The sequence below is a fragment of the Schistocerca gregaria genome, chromosome 1 (genome assembly GCF_023897955.1).
Source record: "Schistocerca gregaria isolate iqSchGreg1 chromosome 1, iqSchGreg1.2, whole genome shotgun sequence".
Classification (NCBI taxonomy): Eukaryota; Metazoa; Arthropoda; class Insecta; order Orthoptera; family Acrididae; genus Schistocerca; species Schistocerca gregaria.
In genome coordinates, this window is record NC_064920.1 from 868908541 (window position 1) to 868932299 (window position 23759).

Sequence of the window (23759 nt, forward strand, 5' to 3'; positions counted from 1 at the left end):
TCAAAAAACCAACACCTACAACTGCGAAAAATAAAACCACAATCCCAAAAGTCCACAAATCAATCATCCCTACATAAATTAAATCACATTCAATACTCCACAAACACACAAAACATCACAGCTAGAAAAAAAATGATTACCACCAACAAATTCCGGAACTAGATCGGCCAGCCCCCCCCCCCCCCCTCCACACACAAAAACCAACTCATCAACACCGTGCCGTAATGACACTCACACACCACAACACCTTTTTACGTCGAAGCAGACAGGTGGAATCGGACGCTTCCATTGACCCCTCTTTCTACTCTGTAGATGAATATCGCAACAGAGACTGATAGACCAGCTTAGGTAAAAATTCTGCTATATTTCAGTTTTGACAGCACTTGGTTGCAACAGTCAAGGTCGGGTATTCTGTGTGTGATAAATTTATTAAATGTGAGTAACTGTTTTATTCTGACAGTGTATCAATTCCGTAAATATTAGCAGTTACTGTAATATATTGACATATTTTGACAATCTCCTGACAAATGATGAGGATAATAATTATTATATTCATCTTATTATGTTATTCTTCCTGACATGTTATTTGTCGTTCGCGATGGCCAGCGGCAATTTCCGAAGAAGTATGTAAATATTTGTTCGCTCCAGTAACTATCGTCTCTGTAATATCACCGGGGTCTAAGACAGGAGTCACTGTGTCAGGAACATAGACACAGTTATTCCTTTGCCAACTTCCAGGTTACCTGCCAGAGAGCGAGAACTGTGAGCCAATAAAGATAACTGCCAGAGGAAAATACCGATCTCTGATAGTTATTTCCATAGTCTCTGGAATTTCTTATGGTACCTCTCTTTATACTACCCGTCCAAGCTAAATTGACATATGAGGCGGTGGCTTAAGGGAACGACCGTACTTGTTAATGCCTGTACTGCAGCTACTATCAGCCACCGCTCGGACATTAACTTTATTTAATTGTTTGTGCTAAAAGTAACGAAGACGCGCGATATAGTACACAGTTCTTATCAACAGATGGCGCGCAGTCTCACAGTTATTCCCAAAGCCTATAGAACGCCATCCAAATGGTCTACCCTCTCCCTAGCTCCTAACCAGATCTCCGATGAGTTGACGGGAAAGCGTAATACGATCTTCGATCAACAGATGGCAGCGAGGCACTGTTGACGTTAGACAAATATTGAAATAACTGCCTGTATCAGAGGAACGGTTATCGCTGTAACCGTTACTTCTGAGTAACCTGTTATTTCTATCAGTTACATTATTTTTTGCCACCCCTAATACCAGGGAAAAAAAGAAGAGAGCTTATTAGGAACGACTATGTTCTTCTATTATCGAAAGTGGAAAGAAAATTCGATCGGAAGCGGCATTTGGAAAATGGGATTTTGAGAGGCATATGGTTCAATCTTCAATGAAATATTTCTGTCAAGGTAGTGACTGCTAGTCTTCTCAGATTTGTCAGTCGGGTTGTTTGATCCACTTTTGAAAAACTACTGTGTTCCCCTCTTTATAACAGTCACCTGCCTCTCGAATGAATCACAGGCAGTGTGACACGGAAATGTCTGACATACCTACTGAAACAATAATTCAGCCTTAACATAGGGATATGAAGCGAATGTAAAATAAACCTGACGTTAAAATCTAAACACTAAGAAAATAGTTCCTTCGTCCGTTCTTATTAGTTCTAAAATGTGTTACCGTGAAAATAATTTACAGGTTTATGTAAGTTACCCATTGCAATTAAAACTGCTTTTGTCGCTGCGAAAACAGTTGAGACCTTGCATTTTCGTTAGCACAATTTGTTTCAACACACTGATTTCCGTAACCCTTGTGATGTTTGTATCTTAACTAAGTGTTGATGTTTACTGCTTGCCAACATTACAAATAACATATCTCATGTAAATAGTACTAATTGGATTATTTGTATCTATTGTAATTTTTAATTGTATACCTGTCTTATCATACGGAGTGAAGACAGATATAGATAACAAAGAAGATTGTAGAAAGTATCTAGAAAGTCGTATAACATGTACCGCATCGATGCGTCATCTAAAGGGTTTTTCCATGTAGAGGTTGGCATACGTACTATACCGTAAAACTTTATTAATTTTGAGGTTAATTCTCGAAAAAAGTTGTTTTCGTTATTTTTTTGAAAAACACATGTACCTTAAATTCATAATATAATATCACACGATATTATTAATTAACATATTTCGAGCGTACTTGATTTTGCATACCAGAAAGTGTTATTTCCAACTATCTTGAAGCCATCGACTTACAGACTTTATGACGATTATGTTGGAATTATTCTAGAATTTATAGTAACGAGAAATGAGTACAGCAGCAGCTAAATATTTCTCAAAATTGAAGTCGACGTCCGATTCTGAGGTGTACAAGACTTTATTAGAAATTCGGAAGAATGTGTCCAACACGAAAGGAGGTGTCGAGCTTCTTCTAGACAATAAAGTTATTCAGATTTTAGTTCATTATTTGCGTAAACCAAACGAGAACATCGTAGACGTATGTTTAAGTATTTTGGGGAATGCGTGCTTACAGAGGCCTGCACGGAACCAGGTGCGTTGTTACATAGGTTTTAAAATATCTTTTTCGTTTTCTTTTGTCTATAAGTTGTAGTATATTTAGATTCAACTGTTAACATTAAACGCAACGAAATGTGTAATACAATATTTTCAATGTTCTCAGGCATTAGACGCAGGAGTGTCAGAAGCTCTTGTTCAGTTACTGCGGCAAGAGGAACAGAGGGATAGTATTCGAGGAAGAGCTTGCCGTCTTGTGGGGAACCTTGCACAGGACCGCACGTTGGCAGACAGACTGCACCGTGCTGGTATTTCATCTGTTCTAGCTCCTATGAGCGGTTCAGACGGTACTAACTCTTTAGCTACCATTCAGATGCTAGTGAGAGCCATCAGGTACACACATATTGCAATCATTTTACTGCCAGTACTTAATTTAATAAAATTAGTGAATACCTCACGTTCCATTTTAGGATTTTTAATTCTAGTAAAGAACCTGCAAAAACTTATGTGGTATAGCAACTCTGTTCTCAATAAAAGCTGTTGTTTTCACAAATTTTCTACACCATCCCTGTCTAGCTACTTATTACCAAGTCATGTCGCCCACCTTTTCTAGGAACAAGGTATTTAAAACAGTGTTCACCAGAATTTTGCAACCCTGTTGAAAATATTCTAACAATTTTGCTTTTGATTATAGGCGAATTTCTTTAACTAAACCAGTGTATGACTTCACGTGTGTCTACAAGAAATTATCTCTTATTATAACTAATAGCACTGAACTATGGTTAAATAATTTAATGTTACTGGTTAGGTACCTGTTTTAGAAGCTTCCTTACTAATCAACTTTAATTTTTCATGTAAGCATATATTCCTGCTCTGTTGTAGAAAGAATAGTGCATTTTCTCATTTGTGTAAGTGTTTGTGACAAAACAGTTGGTCATTGCCATGTCACACATACTGCACAAATTGGTCTTTTGACTTCATTTATGGTATGAGCTCCTTGTTTTTGAGGATTGCCTAAGGAAAAAAACCAATGGAGAAGTTATGTAGAGACCTTCATTTCTTCTTTCAAAAGAGATTAAGGCTAGTAGGAATGTTTCACAGCTGTACCTTTTGGAACTAATTTGATTAAAATAGGCCATCAGTATACCTCTTTTCTTATAAAACAGAATAAAGTGAAGTAAATAAATAAATATGATTATAATTCAAGGCTCAAAAAATCCTTGAGAAAGTACTCCAAGGACCTAATATAGTGTTTACCGAACCAGATACATACATTTACATGTAATCGACGACCTGCCAGAGCCAATTAAATTTCTTATGGATAATATAGTGAAGATTTAGAGTTGATGAAAGCATTTTTTATTGTGTGATTTTTTTTCACACTTCTGTGAAGATTCTTCTTCCGATGCTGCAGTAAAAAGTGTACTATAGTTCTTTTTTTAAAGTGTGTAATAATTTGATAGTTACAAACATTAAAATTACTTGCTTATTGAAAAAAATTGACCCATTTCCTGTTGTAACCAAGGAAAAACCATACCTTGATATATTTAATCACTCTGACTTTATTTTGGGTGTCCTGTCTTAGCATGTGTCACAGACAGAAGCCTGAAATGACAATATGAACATCTGTATATACAATTGTGAACATCTGTGTATACAATTGCATATGTAAGAGTGAATTCAGCAGCAAATATGTTCTGTGCTTACCAGCATTCAAAGTGATCAGCATAGCACCAGTCCAGGAAACCACCAGAGTGTCTTCTTTTTCCTTTCTCCCCAAACCCTCGTTGACATAAAATTGCGAATGGGAGAACAAGTCCAGAATAGAAGATGCCAGAGCAAGAAGGTGAAGGAATGAAATACATCTCAGGTAGGCAATTTATATCAGGAAAACTAATTTCCATGATATAAATTGATTTTAACACTACATCATGAATGAAGGAAGACAGATAAATGTAGTAACTGAATGCTGCTACATAGCAGTGAAATGTGAAAAGATTCAAAATTTACAAAGAAGATTTGAAGTTTCTCAAACAGAGAAGTCCAGTGTGCCTACATATTCAAGAGATGCTTTCAACCTTCTGAGAAGTGTATGTTCAAAAGTTACGTTATCCTTGGAAAAGATGACAGGTAATACTAGACCTAAGGGTGGAGGACCAATGTGTGGCCATAATACATAAAGTTCTGCTGCTGTTCCCTTCACCATTCATCTTCAGACATTGGCTGGCCAGATATGCCCCTTTATGAGATATCTCTGCAAGCTCTTATACACAGCCCTTATTCCCTCTTGGAGTTGCACATAAAATACAGTAGGCAATTCAGATTTCATGCCCAAGGAATCAAGTAGAGGTTGCTCGTATCAAATGATATTTGCCTGATGTGCCCAAGGAAGCAGTACTGATCCGTGAGAAATTACTCTACAGTGACTAATTTCTCATTCAGGTCCCATACTGATCAGCAGCCACTGTGTACTTGAGCATTAAATTGGTATGCTGAAACATAACACTAACATAATCCATCAGGCTGATGATTTATCTTTGAGAGCAAGAAGAAAATTTCCATGCCATGGCATTGAAAGTATCTCTTTTTACGCCATTGCCCATCTTGTGCAAAATTTTTCAGTTGAGTGATTCTGGATGTTAGGTAAAATACCTATCTACAAATTCAATAATCCATTCATTAGATTCAAAATAATTTCAGACTACAAACTGCATTTAGTGTGGGAACAGACATAAGTCAGAAGGTGCCAAATCTGCTGAATTGTATGACTGTCACATAACAGTTTTTACTTCAGATTTTTGTGGTTTTCCCAGTGCCAAAAGTCTTTTTGAGCAGGAGTCCTAATGAAAGCTGTTTTAATGCTTTGCCAACCGGGCCCCTTCTTATGCATTCTTTCGTCTGATTGTTCCGAGACACTAGTGAAGTGTTCACCAGTTACTGTTTTGTCCTTTGCAAGATAAATAATAAGAAGAATCCAGTTTTAACCCAGAACACAGGAGTCTGAAATAGTTCGTTATTACAGTCAACTGCCCATTCCAGCAGAAGCATTGATCCTTCACAAATCTTCCTGTATTGCTTAACAATTTCCAAGAACTTTAACCCTTTCGTATACAACAGTGTCTTCCATGGGCAGTCTCGTGGAGCTCCAGACATTTTCACCAGGTGATGTATATTAAATTTTCAATATTAAGAGCCAGATAACATTCCCTTGGGGTATACTTGAACCTTCTTTCACATCTGACAGTATTTCCCCATTATAATCACTGTGCATTATCCAGGATGATATTGGGTGGAAGATGTTTATGGTCTATGGTTTGTTCCATAACACAAAAAACTGTGTCTTCACAGAAATGGCCGTGCAAAATCAAGATCTTGGGGTCTTTCATGCTGTGGCTGAGTGCGAAGTATTGTAGAGATGCAGCATGATGTTACAATCAGTGTCTACATACCTATACAATTTTTGACTTGCATGCCCAATTGTATGATGACGAGTCACATACATAGTATTTGTCATTCTCTTGTTGGCTGAACTGTAATGAGCATAAGATGTCAGGCTGCAGTGGACTGAAGAGATCACTTCGTACTTGTCTTGTTTAGTACTCAACAGTGTGGCTGCCTTGATTTAATGAGTCAGAGTTGCATCATAAAGAATGCCTAAACTGTTTGTTTATCTGAAGCTGAGCACTAGCGGGCAACCTTCTTGCAGAAAATATTGTGCTATTTCTGAGATGGAATCGAGTCAGGCAGCGTACACCACATTTGATACCACAATCAGAAAACTGCTGACAACAGTAAGGACAGCATGAATTCGAAAAAGGCATATTGCTTGTCAAAATTTGTGTTCTGCTACAGATGTGTGAGATGTATTTGCATAGTGGCTGATGATGTAATTAATGTTTCACTTGCACATCCATATGAAATATGTCCAACAAGGCACTTGCCATGTTGTTATGTTGAGAACATCACAGTGTAGTCCAAAAGTAGCTTATATTTTTTAAAAAAGTCATATTGGTAATAACACAGGTAAAAAGAAACTTCTTCTCAACATATGTTAGACTAATGCCTCTTTTCAATCTTGTAGTTGTTCTTTTGTGCCTAAGGAAAAATGTTTGTCCTCATGAAGAACCTGAAAGATTTCACATCTGGCAGTATATGGACAGCATACTTGATTGTGAAGACACCGAGAACCAATATATTGGTTAACCCTCTGTATGTGAAGCACATGTTGACTTCACAAGATGATATTTCATGATAAAGGTGTCAAAAATTGAAATTAGTAGATTGATGTATGGGGTGCATCCAGAAAGTAATTTCCAATGCAATAAAGAAAACAAAAACATTACTGTGTAAGAAATATTTATTGGAATCTTTACCTTGCCATTGGTTACTTCTTAGCATGGTGCACCGTCAGTCGTATGCCCATGTCATAGGAGTCTGCCATCATCATCTTTATTCATGAATTCATTTCATTCTACACCTCACCTTTGTTGTGGAAATATTTTCCTGCCAGAGGACCCTTCATGAGAAGAATGAGTTGAAAATCACTTGGGTCGAGGTTAGGGTTGTAGAGTGGATGGTCCACAACTCTTGTCCAAACTGATTCAACACGTTTCATGTGGCGTTGTCTGCATGGGCTCTTGCATTTTCATGCATAAGTGTAATGCCTCCGGTTGGATTTTTCAGTGTCTCACAATATCCATCAGCATTTGTAGTCTCCTCTGGCATTAAAAACTTGGACAGAACACCATGTTGATCCCAGAAGACCGTGCACATAATATTTTTTGGCAGAGACCCTCTGCTTAACTTGATCTTTACAGATGAACCACTATGTCTCCAATGAATGGATTGTTGTTTTGTTTCTGGTGTGGCATTCGACACCCATGTTTCATCCCCACTGACAGTGTGATCGAGAAACTGGTCAGTTTTCTCTGTGTGCTGCTGTAGGTATTTAATATTGCAGCCAGACGTTTTGTTTCATGTTCACCTGGCAGTGCCTTAGGAACCCATCATGCACACTGTGAAAACCAAACCACTAGGAGACAATTTTGTGCACCAGAGAGTGAAACTTCTGGGGGAATTGACGAGAGAGTTCTGCAGAATCACTTACCAAACCCTTTCTATTAGTTCTGGTGTCACGAGGAGTGGTCAGCCACTATGATCTTCGTTGTGAGTATTGGTTCATCCTTCAGCGAATTGCCCACACCATCATTTGATTGCGCTGTTGCTAATAATATTGTATCCATACCCATGGCACAGTGGTACAATTGGTTATGGATCTCAGCTGCTGCTGGAGATTGCTTCTGAGTGTGCAAATAATGGATAACTGCATTCATCTTAGAGTTGGTGGGAGATAATATCAGAGCTGCCATTTTATTGTAGCATTTGCTATAACCACTGCCACCACAAGACGGAAACTACATTGTTTTATTCCCAAATACCTCCTCTCTACTCCAGTGTATATGTACTCCTGACTACTCATGTCATCTCTGGATGTGATCAGAACTTACTTTCTGGTTTCACCTCATATCACACTAAATGTTGGTTTGAGGATACGAGATTGTTGACCTGAGAGACAATATGTTTCCAAATTGATCAAAGTAGCCAACACGTAAGTCTTAATTTTATTGTGTTGGGAAATCCTACGTGATGAGGTTGTACACGTGTGTTAAGAAATAAGATTCCAGACGACATTGTATGCAGCGACATCATTTATCTGCTGAGTCTTTAATTTTGACTTACATGTTGTTTTTTACTATTTAATTTTTTTACACCCATAGGATACTATTGTTTTGGAGGGGGTGAAGGCTTCCAGAAAAGTTTAATTATGAAATTGAGACAGAGGCTGAGCAATGGTGGAAACTAGACATGATCTACTTCCTGTGTGGACAGAGCTTTCTGATTCTTTGTTGGAGAGATAATTAGTGCACATTTATTTGCATTTGCCATTTGTGGAAAAAAAAGTTACCTTGGTGCCTACACCAACAGAGCTCAGCCACAGAAGTGAGATATTGACTGCCCAGTTTTCTTGTGGAACTGAAGAATCAGCTGGAGCTTCCTTGTCAATAGCTCTCATTATTTCATTAGAATTAAGAGTCAGTTATATTTTACAAGAACTGTATTTTCTGAATCTGTGCTGGCTGTATGCGAATATATCATTTTCTTCAAGATATTTTATAACGTTCGAACACAGTACATGTTCCCAAATCCTCTGCATGTTGATGTCAGTGATATGAGTCTATAATTCAGAAGAGTACTGACAGTCTATTGTGTTCCCTTAAACTGAATTTAAAAAATGTTTATTCACTTTAATTTGTGTTTGCTCAGCATCTGAAGATTCAGATTGGGCTTTTCAGGTAAGAAACAGAAAAAAACACAATAATATAAAACAATAATCTCTAATATAATTTGTCTAGTTTATATTTTATTTTACACTATATATATCTCTTCTGTCCTTCTGTTCTTTTGTGCAGGCAGAAGATCTATGAATAGAATAATTTTATTTTAATGAACAATTTCAAATTTCTTTCTTTGGACACTGTTTGTTCTTCTGGTGATAAATAAAATAAAATTGTTCATTTAATATGATTATATTTTGCTTTATTTAGACTGATTACATATTATTTTCGGCTTAGGTTTGCAAATAAAATTTTCTCAGATCGCAATAATTGAATTCATTATGCATACACAGACTGTTTTCTATTTATTGGCAGCTGTATTTGTATCACTAAAAATCCTTCAAAAAAACTACATAGCATTGACCCAAAGAGTAAATACATTGATACAACTATTTCCTTTAGATTTGGGCAGTACAACAAGAAATTCAAAATTGAAAGAGGAGTTACACGGGGAAATTTCATAGCACTAAAAGTTCTCAGCAGACCCAAAAGAACCATAAGTTGGGAAAACAAAGGAGAAATGTGGATTAATAGAACACTCGTAAACCACTGTTTTGCTGATGACATTAGACTGTTTGCTCCTAGTGGAGATTGACTTCAACAGATGGAAGAATATAACAGGGAAGCATAACAGTAGGACTGAAAATCAATGATAATACATATTAAAATGTACAGTTAATACATCAAAAAGACAATTGTACAAATTAACCATGAAGTCTTAGAACCAGACACAGTTTTTATATCTGGCGCAGGTGAGGACAGCAACCGACAGATATAAAAGAAATACGTACAACATCCAAAGTTTTGTATTTTTCATTCATAGCTAAACAAAAGTATAAAAGTTGGTCTGAAGTGTCCCCCTCCCTCTTTCTTATTCTTTTTTAGTGAGGGTTTGGTGTGTCTGAAATAGAAAGTATACAAACTATATATTTCTAGAGTTCTCACTTATGCTATGTGATGTAAGGCAGGAAAACAAAAAATGATTGAGGAAACAGATGAGAGTCAAGACAGTTATGATGGTTGTGAAAATTGTGTGGGTATTAGTGGGACATGCAGTCAAGCAAATGGACAGTACAATAGACCCAGGATGTTCTTTGCTTGATTCCAAGAGGTAAGGACAGACATGTGAAAAGATGTGGGAGCTGCATGGATGCATGTCACTGAAGACGAGTGGAAACAGCTAGAGAAGGCATGTATCCAACAGTGGATGGTAGATGGCAGTTTCTTTTGATGGTGATATCGAAACTGTACGAACTATCATATGTAAAATAAAGTAAACACAACCACTCGTCTGTAGAGGATTTGTGCATGGTGCACAGAAATATCTAATAGAAAATGATTAAGCTAGCTTTTGAGCTCTTACACATATCTTTGGGTTTCTGTGTAGTTGTGTATGTGAATGTTGTACTCTTACTAGAGAGAGAGGAAGAGCTCAGAAGCTAGTGTTAACTGTTTTCTGTTACACAGTTCTGTGCTCCATTAACCAGTCCTCTATAGGTAAGTGGTTACATTTTACTTATTTGATGTATTTTCCGTCCAGGCAATTCCATTATTGTTATGTACAAACAATTGGTAATTTGGTCTTTAATGAATTTCAGTAAAGTAATTAGTTACTAAACTATGAGACAGAATTATTGACCAATAGCTACCTACCTTCAGGAGGCAAAATAATGAGTACTTCTGATAAACGCATATATAGGTACAAGTACATTATACTGGCATTGCTTTTGGAGCGGTGTTCTTGATTGATGTTTTTTTAAAATGGATAATTATTTATTTGTGTGCTCCACTGATCCAATTTGTGACCTGTTGTTGCAGTGAATAGTCAGTTTTACAATTATAGTATGCTTTCTCAGTGAAGAATTTGGCAAGATGCTCACCATTTACTTGAGTGTCTGAAGAGTACTTTTTTAACCTGTAACGATTTATGTTTAACTATGTACTCTCTCTCTCTCTCTCTCTCTCTCTCTCTCTCTCTCTCTCTCTCTCTCTATCTCTCTAACTAAATCCAAGAAGAATATAATAATTCCAATCCCAAAGAAAGCAGGTGTTGACAGATGTGAAAATTACCGAACTATCCGTTTAATAAGTCACAGCTGCAAAATACTGATGCGAATTCTTTACAGACGAATGGAAAAACTGGTAGAAATGTTGGAACATGTGAGGCAATACTGACCCTACGACTTATCTTAGAAGAAAGATTAAGGAAAGGCAAACCTATGTTTCTAGCATTTGTAGACTTAGAGAAAGCTTTTGACAATGTTGACTGGAATACTTTCTTTCAAATTCTGAAGGTGGCAGGGGTAAAATACATGGAGCGAAAGGCTAGTTACAATTTGTACAGAAACCAGATAGCAGTTATAAGAATCAAGGGGCATGAATGGAAAGCAGTGGATGGGAAGGAAGTGAGACAGGGTTGTAGCCTATCCCCAATGTTATTCAATCTGTGTATTGAGCAAAAAGGAAAGAAAAGAAAAGTTCGGAGTAAGTATTAAAATCCATGGAGAAGAAATAAAAACTTTGAGGTTCCCTGATGACATTGTAATTCTGTCAGAGACAGCAAAGGACTTGGACGAGCAATTGAATGGAATGGACAGTGTCTTGAAAGGAGGGTATAAGATGAACATCAACAAAAGCAAAACGAGGATAATGGAATGTAGTCAAATCAAGTCAGGTGATGCTGAAAGAATTAGATTAGGAAATGAGACACTTAAAGTAGTAAATGAGTTTTGCTATTTGGGGAGCAAAATAACTGATGATGGTTGAAGTAGAGAGGATATAAAAATGTATTGGTTAAAAACAGTCTTGGTTGCAATTTTTTACTCTTCAACGACACGTTTTGTCTTATTTAGGCATCTTCAGGTTATCTACATAGAAAACAGAGAACAAATACATCTATTTAAGAATCACGATCGCGTTGTGCAGACTTGGAAAACCTATAAGCATTTATAAACAGATCAACTATTGAAAGAGCAAATACCTTAATTTGGTATTTCTTAGAAGAATTTTTTAGTCAGTGTAGCCAAAGGGCATCGTCGAATATATCAGGCCAACATCACCTTCGTTAAACTCAATAAAAACTAGAAATATAAAATAATAAAATCATTACCTTTTCTAAATGGTCATGAGAGGCACCAAGATCTGCATAAAGAGTTCCTGTTCACAGGAGCGAGTAACAGAGTAAGATGGGGGCTCAGGTAGTAAGTATAATGCACCACAGCCTCGTGTGCCAGTACTGAAACCTAAGCTGCGACGCAGCAGTGATAAAAATGGGAGATCGTAAACTGGATATACATACATGCATCATACAATGCCCAAGGGGGCATAATTACCTAATTACAAGTAAATAAAATGTTTGACTTTGTCTCTACAGTTGAGAACTTGCTTCAAGTTAGGTTGCCCTGTTATAAGACACGGGACTCTCATTGAAGAGGACGATGGCATAAATTCCTGTCAAGACATCCAGATTTGGGTTTTCCGTCTTTCTCTTAAATCACTCAAAGGGAAATACAGGATGGTTATTTGAAAAAGATATAGTCGATTTTCTTTTCCATCCATCCCCACATGAGCTAGCATTTTGTGTCTAATGACCTTGTTGTTGAAGGATATTAATCACCAAGCTTTCTTCCTTCCTTCAAGAACTTTCTTTCCAGATTGTTCCAAATGGAAATATCCTACATTTAATTGATCTACAGTAGAAGCTCTTAGCAGGTATTGTCCTTTATTTATTTATTTCAAGTTCTGTTGATCTCATATTATGAGCACATCACGTGGGATATGGAATGAGTCAAATACAAATATATTAATAAAACATTCATTTTTTATATTATTGATCTTCGTTTTTAAAAAATTAAAAAATACTAGGTAAATTACATATCCCAAGTGCTTCCTTAAATTTTACGAGAAAGATAGCAACATCCTCCATTGTTGCACTTTCTTAACACAGAAAAAAGGTGATGTACATGTCACAGCAGATCCACTTCTGAAATGGTAATTTTCTGCTATATACCATCAAAGAACAGCAAAGTACTTGTTTAATGTTTCCTCTCCTGTCGCTTTTCACTTCTTTAAGAAACACACTTGCCAAATTTACGAAGGCCTAAATCTGACATTGGTTTCAAATAAATAGGTGGTCATTTTACAGAGGGTATGTTGTGGAATCCCCTTTGCTGTTTGTACCTGTGTATATTTTGTGTCATCCTTTGAATTACTAAAACCATATAGGACAATTACCCTTCACTTTTGTATTACTTTCATTTTTATGTGGACGATTGGCCTCAATCTTCACCCAACAGTTTCACCTGACTCTGTCCAGCCAGACCCTCCCAAATCAATTCCCCATGTAGCCTTCAGCATGTGCTGCTTCCCACTGGCTGCTACAACTGTACTTGCCACTCTTCCATTCCACATTCATATCCAGCAAATCTGCCTCCCTCTGAGCTTCTAGCCACAAACCCCCAATCTCTCTCTGTATCTCATGCATCTCTTTCCTTATACCCACCCCGTCCAACACTACCCCCACCATTATCAGACCACTTGCTGCAAAATAGCATTGGCACTGTAAGTTTAATGGGCATCATGTAGGGGCAAAGGCGCGCGCGCGCGCGCGCGCGCGCCCGCGTTTGTGTGTGTGTGTGTGTGTGTGTGTGTGTGTGTGTGTCTGTCTCCATACTCTCACTCATCAAAAGATAACTCTGAAAGACAGCAAGTTTTTTCTATCAACAACTCAACACTTATGCTTTTCAGCAAGTGGTATCCTTTAATCCTAAAGTATTTACATCATACAAGAACTTTCCTACATCAGTTTATCAGCGTTAACTCTCTGTGTTGTGGGTTCCAGAGAGTATTTGTCCCCGTGTGCTAAGAATTTTCAAAAATGTAATGAAATTGCCATAGCTTCCAGTGTTGTGGGTAGTGTCTGAGATGCAGTCACTTATTGTTTCCCTTCATTGTCTACCATTAAAGTTTACTATTTCATCATAGGCATCTTGCAACATATTTTTACACAGTACATGTAAGAAAAAAGCGAAAATGGTATATTCGTGCGTGTGACTGGGTACTAGACTGACTGAAGTTTGTATGCAGAAATTTCTTTCATTACTTCTTCAGCCTCTAGACTTATCTATAGAAGATAGTTCTACACTTTTAATGGTTTCGATTAAAGAAATTTGGCCATGTTTAATGTATGAAGTATCTATCCAGTGATTATTTAAAGATTATCACCAGATGCCTACTAAGTGGCTACACATGTTATTATCTGCCATATCCTTTTCAGATTTTGTATGTAGTGTAAATCCAAGAATTTCATATATTGTTGTACAATTACTAATGAAAGTACTCAGTGCATAAGTTTCAGAACTTCAATCATTTTCTAATAATTTTGACATATTTGTTTGCAGATTGCTGTGGAGTGTTTCTCAGTATAGAACAGAGATGTTGGAACTCAATTTGGTCCAGAATGTAGCAGTTCATTTGAAGACATCACAGGAAAGTGCTGTGGGGAAAGAACTTGTGAAAGCGGTGCTCAAGGCACTCGCTGTGATAACAAACCATTGTACTGATGTTTGTGCTGAACAGGTCTGAATTTTCTTTAGTAACATTATTTGATCTCATTGTAATCTTGTAAATTGGTTGTAGTCTTTTTTGTTTTGTTTCATAAAATTTCACATTGCTGCAATTTGTGACAAGTTTACAATAAATGATTATTATTTAATAGAATAATAGCAACCTGTGAAGAAAAACTTTAGAATAGGAGGGGAGAGCTTATTCTGTATGTTTAGTACAAAATCTGACTAAATCAGACACGATTTGCCACACTTTTCATTTGACAACTCACTTCTAACATTTTTGCAAACACTCTCTCTCTCTCTCTCTCTCTCTCTCTCTCTCTCTCTCTCTCTCTCTCTCTCTCTCTCTCTCTCTCTCTCTCTCTTTTTGAGGTGGTGACTGGCAGTGAGTTTCATATAATTTCTTTGAATGTATATTTGTACAACAAATGGAATTATACATTGGAACTATAATATGAGATACATAATTTACTTTTTAGTCACTGTTTACACTTTTTGTACGTCCCCGCATTGTTCCCCCTCAGCATGGATGTCACACAGTGCCACTTGTATACTTGACAGGGAATTTCACCACATCTTGATTGTGTGGCATTTTTTGGCTTTTTTTGCTTTGTATCCTTGTCAGCTGGCAGTTGACTTGTTAGTTTTGGATGCTCATGTGCATTATTATCAGTGAGAAAATAGGCTGGTTTCAGTTATAAGTAGAAATGTCGATTAGTTTATCTTGAATCTTGAAGATGAAGAACTTGAATAAATATTGCATAACTTAATAAGGACCTTCGTATTCTTGTGTGTATCCACTCTATATCATATATGTTCTAACAAAGACATGACTTACACTTTTAAGATCCTTTTGGATGAATGGAGATTACTTGGCCTTAGGAAATACTCATTAGATTTTATGTGAGTCATCATTTTCTTCAGTTCAGAGACAAAAGTTGGAAGGTCACTGTCGGTTGTGATATGAGGTTTGTGGAAGAAGTTTCTCCTGAGTTCATTGCAATACCATACAACATTTCTGCTATTGTAGAATGGCTTTCATTCGAGGAGGTGGAGTGGAAACCAAGTAATATTGTATGTAACATCTTATTTCATTCGTTTCTAGTGTAGACTCATATGGCACTCTTTAGCTTAGTGCGAAATCTGTCAATTTTTCCATTAGCCAGTAGTGGGTGGTACACAGTAGTTGTAGTCAGTCTATAGCCACAAATCTATGCCAAGGCTCAGGGTATACTAGATTGAAACTATGTTCCTTGATATTAATTTTTGTGGTGTACCAAAATCTGATAACTGAGAAATTAAAAAAAAAAAAAAACTCTTGCAACTGTCTCTGCCTCAGTGTTTAGAAGGGGCACAACTTCTGTCAAATTGGTGAGTCTGTCTATACAAGTTAAACAGTAAGCAAATCAATCAAAAGGTGCTAGAGGACTTACAAGGCAAATATGTACCACCTCAATCTGTTCATTGAAGCTGGAGAATTTTTGAAAAGATGATTTAATATGCCTTGTAATTTTGCTCTTCTGGCTGAATGTACGTGGTATAGTCCATTGTTTCACATCTTTCTTAAAATTTGAGCAAACAGTCTCATACTTGCATGAGTCAAGTTGTAACAATGTTTAAAAACTTTGATCTTAAATTGTTTGGGAACATATGGACTGATCATTTCTGTTGATATATCACATTACAGCCGTAATGCACCAAGTTTAGTTAACTGCTTAAATTTCAGTAAAGTGCTACAACTTGACTGGAGGTGTTGAAGTTCTTGGTCTTTTTCTTGAGCAACAGCTATTGAATTGTAATCTGTCATCTCTAATTCTTCCGTCTTAGACAGATGACAGGCCACTACATTTTTCTGTGCCAGAACATAATGCAAATCAGTTGTGAACTGAGAAATATGGGGGAGATAACAGAGTTACAATGATGAAGCTTTCTTATTCTTTTGTTTGAATGCATAAGTTAATGGGGCATGATGTGTGTAAACAGAAATGTCTTTCCTTCAAGTAGATATGTGAATTGTTTTATTGCTAAATAAATAGTGAGACGTCATCTGTCATAAGCTGAGTAATTCTTCTCGGCAAGGGAATGATATTGGGGGGAACAATTTTCTTACGAATTCCATCTCAGAGCGAAGTTTGGTGCATCCACAAACAATGCAGGGTCATATTCCACACTTGGAAACATTAGTAGTGCAGCTCAGTTCAGATTTCCCATGCATTGTTCAATTTTTTAATTTCTTCTGGAGTGCAGTTGGTATTCTTTTTGTTAGTTTTCTTACTACCCTTCAGATGATCATTTAGAGGAGCTTGGTTTAATGCAGCATTTTCAAGGTGATGGCAGTAGAAGTTGAGTGTGACAAGCAGTGCTCACAATTGTTTGAAAGTTCCTGGATAAGTACATGTAGAATGGCTGTTACTCTCTCCAAGTCTGGTTTGGTGCCTTCTGGCATAATTATGCAGCCCAAAGACTTCTTTTCTGAGTACCAAACATAGACGTTCAAAGATTAATCATCAGACCAAACTTATCAAGATGTTCAAAAAGTGTGTTATACTTTGCAAGTGCTGTTCTTCTGAACTGGACACTGAACATGAGGTTTTATTTCTCCTTTTAGTATGGCGCATGGTTTTGTTAACCGAAGAAATATTCTGAAAATTTACAGGGGATTTGAAGGTAACTAGCTGTATCATTTGCTTCAGTACATGTTACATTTCCCTTTTGTTTGAACTGAATGTTGTTATCAATCTCTCGATTTGACATCAACCAGAAGGTGAAAACAATGAAAGAAGCAGGTGCCCAATATGTCTTTTGAAGCGCCTGTGAAGTAAATGAACATTGAAAATTGTGTCCTAATGTGAGGTCAACATTCGGCAATTTTGAGCCATAGATTGGAATTTGAGAACCATTCACTGCAAACTGTTAATATTCAGCTGCTTCTATTTTGTCAGTTTTTGTTGCTGGTAGGTAGAGACATCTGCTCCATTGTAGTCAAAAAACTATTAACTCTGAATAGTTGTCCTTAGCAAACAAATGATACTGACAGCCTGTAACAACATCTGGGGCATAATATTATGTGTCTGCCTATTCTAGTTTCTCTGATTTTGCCATTCACCAAGCTGAATATGTTTTTCTGGTGTACTATATGGATCAAAATCAAAGTGGTAGTAGCAATACTTGCCTTTGTTATTATATCATGATCAGCTTCTGCTCCTCTTACAGGAACATGGTCATCTTAGAGTCCTGTTTTTCTCTGCTGATGTCCTAGTTCATCTGTTTGCATGCACCTTCTGTGTAACTATAACATAGACTCTATAGCTCATGACAACTTTTGTAATGGGGTTGATGTTTTCATTAATTGATAACATTTCCTTCATATGATCTGCCACAAGTTATAATTTACTTAACTTTTCATAAATTGTTAAAATACTGTGAATATGGCCATAACATTTGTCTAGCCACACAACCGTGTATCCTATCATCTTAAAGCAATTATTAATTTGGAATATGTGTGTGTTTTTTAAGTTTTTTTTTTTCATTGTAATATGACGACAAATCCAGTATCATTGTCAGATGATCGCTGGATGAATCTGTTATGTATATAAAGCAGAATGTATGTGTGTATGTTTGCATGTCTGTGATCTGCTACCAAACTCTTGGATTGAATTCAACCAAATTTGGCACAGAAGCAGAAGGTATGCTGAGTATCAGCACCATGGGGTTTATATAACTTCCTAGCTCCAATAGGAGTTTAGTTATGGGTAAAAGTGTTTTCAGCAGCTGCCATATAGACTGCCCTGCATGACAGACATGTTAGTGTGAGAACAGTATTGACCAGCCAAATCAATCTACTACATGTCTGGGCCAAGAAATGGTTTTCTGGGCCCCAACATATACACTACACAGTATGATGTGATGTTGTGTTGGAGTAGTAATGGCACGCTTTATTACAAGGTGGCCTGTACATCAGCACAAAGAAATGAGTTTCAAGCCCCTGCTGTGCAGCCTGCCCTGTATCACAAGTATTTTGTGGGAGTAGTATTGGCTTACTTCATTGAACTGTTTCGCATGCAATGAATTTATTTTTATCACTGAACTGCATTGCAAGGTCTACGCCGTCAGATGAGCATATCTGGGAACAAGTTGAGATGGATATAGGAGGGGTGGACAGAGTGAAGGGGAGCATTTTTCACTAATTTTTTCCTGCATAACCTTTCATTTTTGACAGCAGTTGAGTTGGCTTTAGATAGCCTAACTGCAGTTTCCAGGAACACTGTTAGGAGACTCTCCTTAGCTAAGCAATATTTACTTGACCCAGAACTGGCAACAACACCCCCGATATTTTCAACAAATCATGGCTCCAGTGTGCTAGTAAATAATTAAACACCATAGTTTTAGTAGTTGTGGTGAAGATATGAAATGTGCTTCATCTTGGCAGAATCACATATTTGGTTTTTCGACCCAAAGTAGCAGCAATTTTGCACTGACCTTGTTCAGTTCGCCTTTTGAAGATGCAACATTCTTATGTTTCTATCATGTTAGGATCATCAATTGAGGGAGCGTATTCTTTATGTTTAACATGAAGTATAATTAAACCAGACACATTTTTAGGTTGCAACACTTTTTATTTCACAAGTTAGCTCATATTTATTTTGCAGTCTTTACTCTTAAAAAAATGTTTCAGTGACAGGTAGAGTGTTATATATTTTTTCACACATTTGTAAAACAAATGAACATCTAACTTGGTATTGCTTGAAATAAATAATTTACTCTTTAGTTTTCATTTTTTATATGTCTTCTAACATTTTGATGACTTAAAGTGTGAGTGTGGGTCTGGGTTATAATGATTTATTTCCCCAAACCACATTCCACTTCTTTATGAGGTGTCTTACTTGGGCTTTGCAGCCACTCTTCTCTACTGGATAGCCAGCTGCTGGAAACTCTCTTGACTTCTTCTCTGTCAAATAACGCTAGGTATAGGAACTTTCAAGCCTCTTTCTATTAGTGAAATAAGTAGCCATACAAACTTTACGTTTCATCAGTCAATGATGTGTTTGACTTTCAAGCACAATAAAAATTCTCAATTTCAACATAATATGTAACTTCAGTAAGTCTCTCATACAGTCGTCTGTTAGAAAGAAATTGATTTACTTTTGAAAGAAAGTCTGCTTAGACACCATGACTTGCACAAGGCTGCGTCAAGAGTCTACAAGAGTACTTTTTAAACTGTTCTTGTTTCACATAACAATAGTCAGTGACACAATAAGCATGGAGCTGCATATAGATCCCATGGTTCTTTTTTACTCACTCACTGACACATCTATGGATTGTCCGATAGGTACCTGTCGGTGCCGTTCGACTTCTGCGTCTACTTTCTTCCCGCGACTGGTTTTAAACCTGCACACACAAACATGTGATGCACAGTAGGTAGGATTTTACCACCCCACACCCGTATCTAGAATATCATGTGTTCGAGTCGGTTAAAGGCTTGTGGTTCTAGAATTTACACAGAAATTCTCGAATCGCTACAGTCTGCATAATGACACAAAGGGAAAATTGTTTCTTCTCTGGAAAATTGAAATTTTGCAGTAAGGTATGATGATTTATTAAATTAGAACATTGTATTCGTGAATGCAGTGCAGCAAATTTTTCCCATTGAGGCTGTCAAAATGTTTCTTTTCTCTATTCTGTTTTAACTAATCACTTAAAATTAATTTAAATATTGAAATTAGCTCCACATAATCTTTGTAATATTTTAATTGTGAAAATACGAGAATGATTTTATGTTGATGTGTGGTAAAGACAGTTGTGTAATTGTACAGCATTAATGTTAAATACTCATTTACAAGATATGAATAATTATTGTCCACCAGATTTTGGAGAATAAGTTTTCTTTGAAGCATGACTAGCTGAGAATTTCTTGTTGTGCCAGTCGTAAATGTAACATAAAACACTTTACTCGGCATTCTTAAAAAATTTTCTCTGTTGAGAATTCCTTTGATGTTCTGGTGTTGGACATCATATTTAGGAAATAATTGTGAAATTTATATAGAATATTTTTTCGTTGACCATCTGCTACTTTTACTAATCCCACACATCACATTTAGAACAAACTTCTGTTTCATACAGAGAAACATAATATCCTGTATAGGTATCAATGTGTTTCATTTACTTTGTATATTCAGCAGTAAGTTTAAGTCATGCAAACGTCAAATACCCTGTGGGATCATTTTCTATTAAGATGATCAAAGAAAGAATTCACAACAGGAAAATGGTAGACATTCAAATTAATTATAGGTCTGAATCGCAGCCAAAATTATAAAAAACTTTTAAAGGAAGCATACTGATTAATTCTAAGAATACACTTTTTGTGATAGAAGTAATAAATTTTGAGGACTGGGGCAGCCATGTGTCAATTAAATGGACAGTGAAACCATTGTTAATGTGATGAAATAAGTAACTTGTGTGAAACTGAGATGAAGATGAGTGTCATATAATCAGACATTTTTTGTGGTAGCCACCTTCTCACTATCTCTCTTATTTCTCCATACTAAAAAAAAGAAAAAGAAATACAATTCACCCAAGTCAGTTGAATATCATGTGGCAGCCCCTTTCTGTCTTTGCGGTTGGGGGGGGGGGGGGGGGTGGGGGGGGTAGAACTGCAGGTTATGTAGCAAGAGTAAGTTGATAGAGGAGCAGGAGCGTAAGATCTGTGCCCTTCAGGTGCAGTTGGAAAACGCACAGGAGGAGCTAGATAGGATGAGGAGGGAGAGAGGGGGTTGGGGAATGGGAGCTGGCTGTTGGCAAGAGATCTGCTAGGAGAAGAAGATTTTCAGATAGATTTACTATTGGTGTTTACAATAGATATGGCCAACTGTCAGAGTATAGTGGAGAGGAATCTCTAGCAGCTGTAGATGTAGGAAGTATGCAGCAGACCTCAGTAGTTACGGTGGCTAGAACAGTTGCAAAGTCGAAGAGGAAGAAGAAGGTTCTGCTCTTAGGTAGTTCTCATGGCAGAGGTGTAGGCCAGCAGTTGCAGGAAGTGCTGGGGAGTGAGTACCAGGTCACCAGCATTGTGAAGCCTAATGCAGGATTGGCTCAGGTGACTGTTAACATAGGGAGGGTTATGTAGGGATTTTACTAAAGAGGATCAGGTAGTGATTGTGGGTGGGGCTGGTAGTAGTATTGATAGGGATGGGGAGTATGACATAGATGGTGACCTGGAAAAGATAGCCACTCAGACTGGCAACACAAATGTGCACTTCGTGGAACTGTTTCAACATCACGATCGGCCTCATCTTAATAGAGCCGTCAGGAGTAATAACATGAGACTTGGGGATGCACTGATGACAGAAAGCGTGGGTCACATTTCAGTGATGTCAGTGGAGTCTATCAGCAGGACGGGTTTCACTAGACATGGCCTGCACCTCAACAGGTATGGGAAGGGGAGGTTGGAAAAGCTTATAGGTGAGAGCATAGGTGGGGTTAGTGGGATCACTCATGGGAAAATTCCTGCAGTAGTGGGTGTTAGTGCTGCACCTTTTTTAGATTGAAGTCAGCTGATAGGTATTCCTGCTTAAGGGAAGTCTCTCTAACAAAGGAACCACTTTTGACAAAGCTTAGGTATCCGAGTAATGAGGGAATTAGTATATTTCCTCAAAATATACAACGTATTAGAGATAAAGTTAGTGAACTGCTTATAGATGTTGACTCTGAAATTATTGGCATATCTGAACACTTCTTAAATAAGGAGATCATTCAGAGGCTTCCTTTACCAGGATACAGGTTGGCTGGCAGCTTTTGTAGCTCTTTGCGGTGTGGAGTAGCCATGTATGTGAAAAACGGCATCCCATTTGAGTCAGTTGATGTTTCAAAGTACTGCACTGAAAAGGTGTTTGAATGTTGTGCAGGTGTAGTTAAATTTAATGGAGCTAAACTTCTAACTGTTGTTATTTATAGATCCCCAGACTCTGATTTCACATTTTTGTTAAAGCTTGAGAAGGTTTTTTGTTCACTTTATAGGAAATACAAAAAAGTTAGTTATATGTTGTGACTTCAGTATTAATTGCATAAATGATTGTGCAAGGAAGAGGATGTTGGTAGACCTGCTTGATTCATATAATCATATGCAAATTGTATTCTTTCCAACGAGAGTGCAAGGGAACAGTAGAACAACCATTGACAACCTTTTTGTTCATTCCTCATTACTAAAAGGGCATTCTGTTAGCAAAAAGGTGAATGGCCTTTCAGATCATGATGCACAAATTTTAATTCTAAAAGATTTTTGTGCTGCAACACGTGTTAAATATAGTCATCAGCTGTTTAGGAAAGCTGATCCAGTTGCTGTAGAGACCTTTGTAAACCTTATCAAGGAACAAGAGTGGCAAGATGTCTATAGCACTGATACAGTAGGCGATAAATATAATGCTTTTCTCAAGACTTTTCTCGTGCTCTTTGAAAGTTGCTTTCCATTAGAACGTTCAAAACAGGGTACTAGCACAAACAGGCAGCCTGGGTGGCTGACTAGAGGGATAAGAATATCTTGTAGAACAAAGTGGCAATTATATCAAAACGTTAGAAATCTAACTGCAGCAGCCCATTACAAACAGTATTGTAAGGTGCTTAAAAATGTTATTAGGAAGGCAAAAAGTATGTAGTATGCAGATAGAATAGCGAAGTCTCAGGATAAAATTAAAACCGTATGGTCAGTCGTAAAGGAAGTGGCTGGTCTGCAGAGACAGCTTGAGGATATAGAATCAGTGCATAGTGGGAATGTCCGTGTTACTGATAAGTCGCGTATATGTACAGTATTTAATAATCACTTTCTGAATATAGCAGGTGAACTAAATAGAAACCTAGTCCCAACAGGGAATCATATAGCACTCTTAGAAAAAAGTGTTCCGAGACTGTTACCTGAAATGCTCCTCCATGATACTGACAAGAGGGAGATTGAGTTAGTAATTAAATCACTAAAGACCAAGATCTCTCATGGGATGACGGGGTATCTAGCAGAATACTGAAGTATTGTTCTATGTATGTTAGTCCAGTACTTAGCCATATCTGTAACTTTTCGTTTAGGAGTGGTCGGTTTCCTGACCGATTAAAGTACTCTGTAGTGAAGCCACTTTATAAAAAGGGAGACATTGATAATGTTGACAATTTTAGACCTATTTCTATGCCATCGGTGTTTTCTAAAGTTATCGAGAAGATTGTATATACAGGGTTACTGGAGCATTTAAATTCACATAATTTGTTGTCA

The 23759-nt window shown here is 37.2% G+C and overlaps 1 protein-coding gene across 4 annotated transcripts in view; it reads left to right on the top strand.

Annotated features, from left to right (window-relative positions):
* The first annotated feature begins 1266 nt into the window (after positions 1-1266).
* LOC126273185 (armadillo repeat-containing protein 5-like) overlaps positions 1267-23759 on the top strand; it is a 233335-nt gene continuing 210842 nt past the window's right edge. For 2 of the 4 annotated variants that reach the window (XM_049976722.1, XM_049976712.1), the window contains exons 1-3: positions 1827-2584; positions 2714-2940; positions 14342-14519. In XM_049976722.1, the coding sequence (XP_049832679.1) occupies positions 2342-2584; positions 2714-2940; positions 14342-14519 (648 nt within the window). In that variant the 5' untranslated portion in view covers positions 1827-2341. Of the gene's footprint in view, positions 2585-2713; positions 2941-4321; positions 4418-14341; positions 14520-23759 lie in introns of those variants that run through there. The other 2 variants (XM_049976704.1, XM_049976731.1) reach the window with 2 other exon arrangements.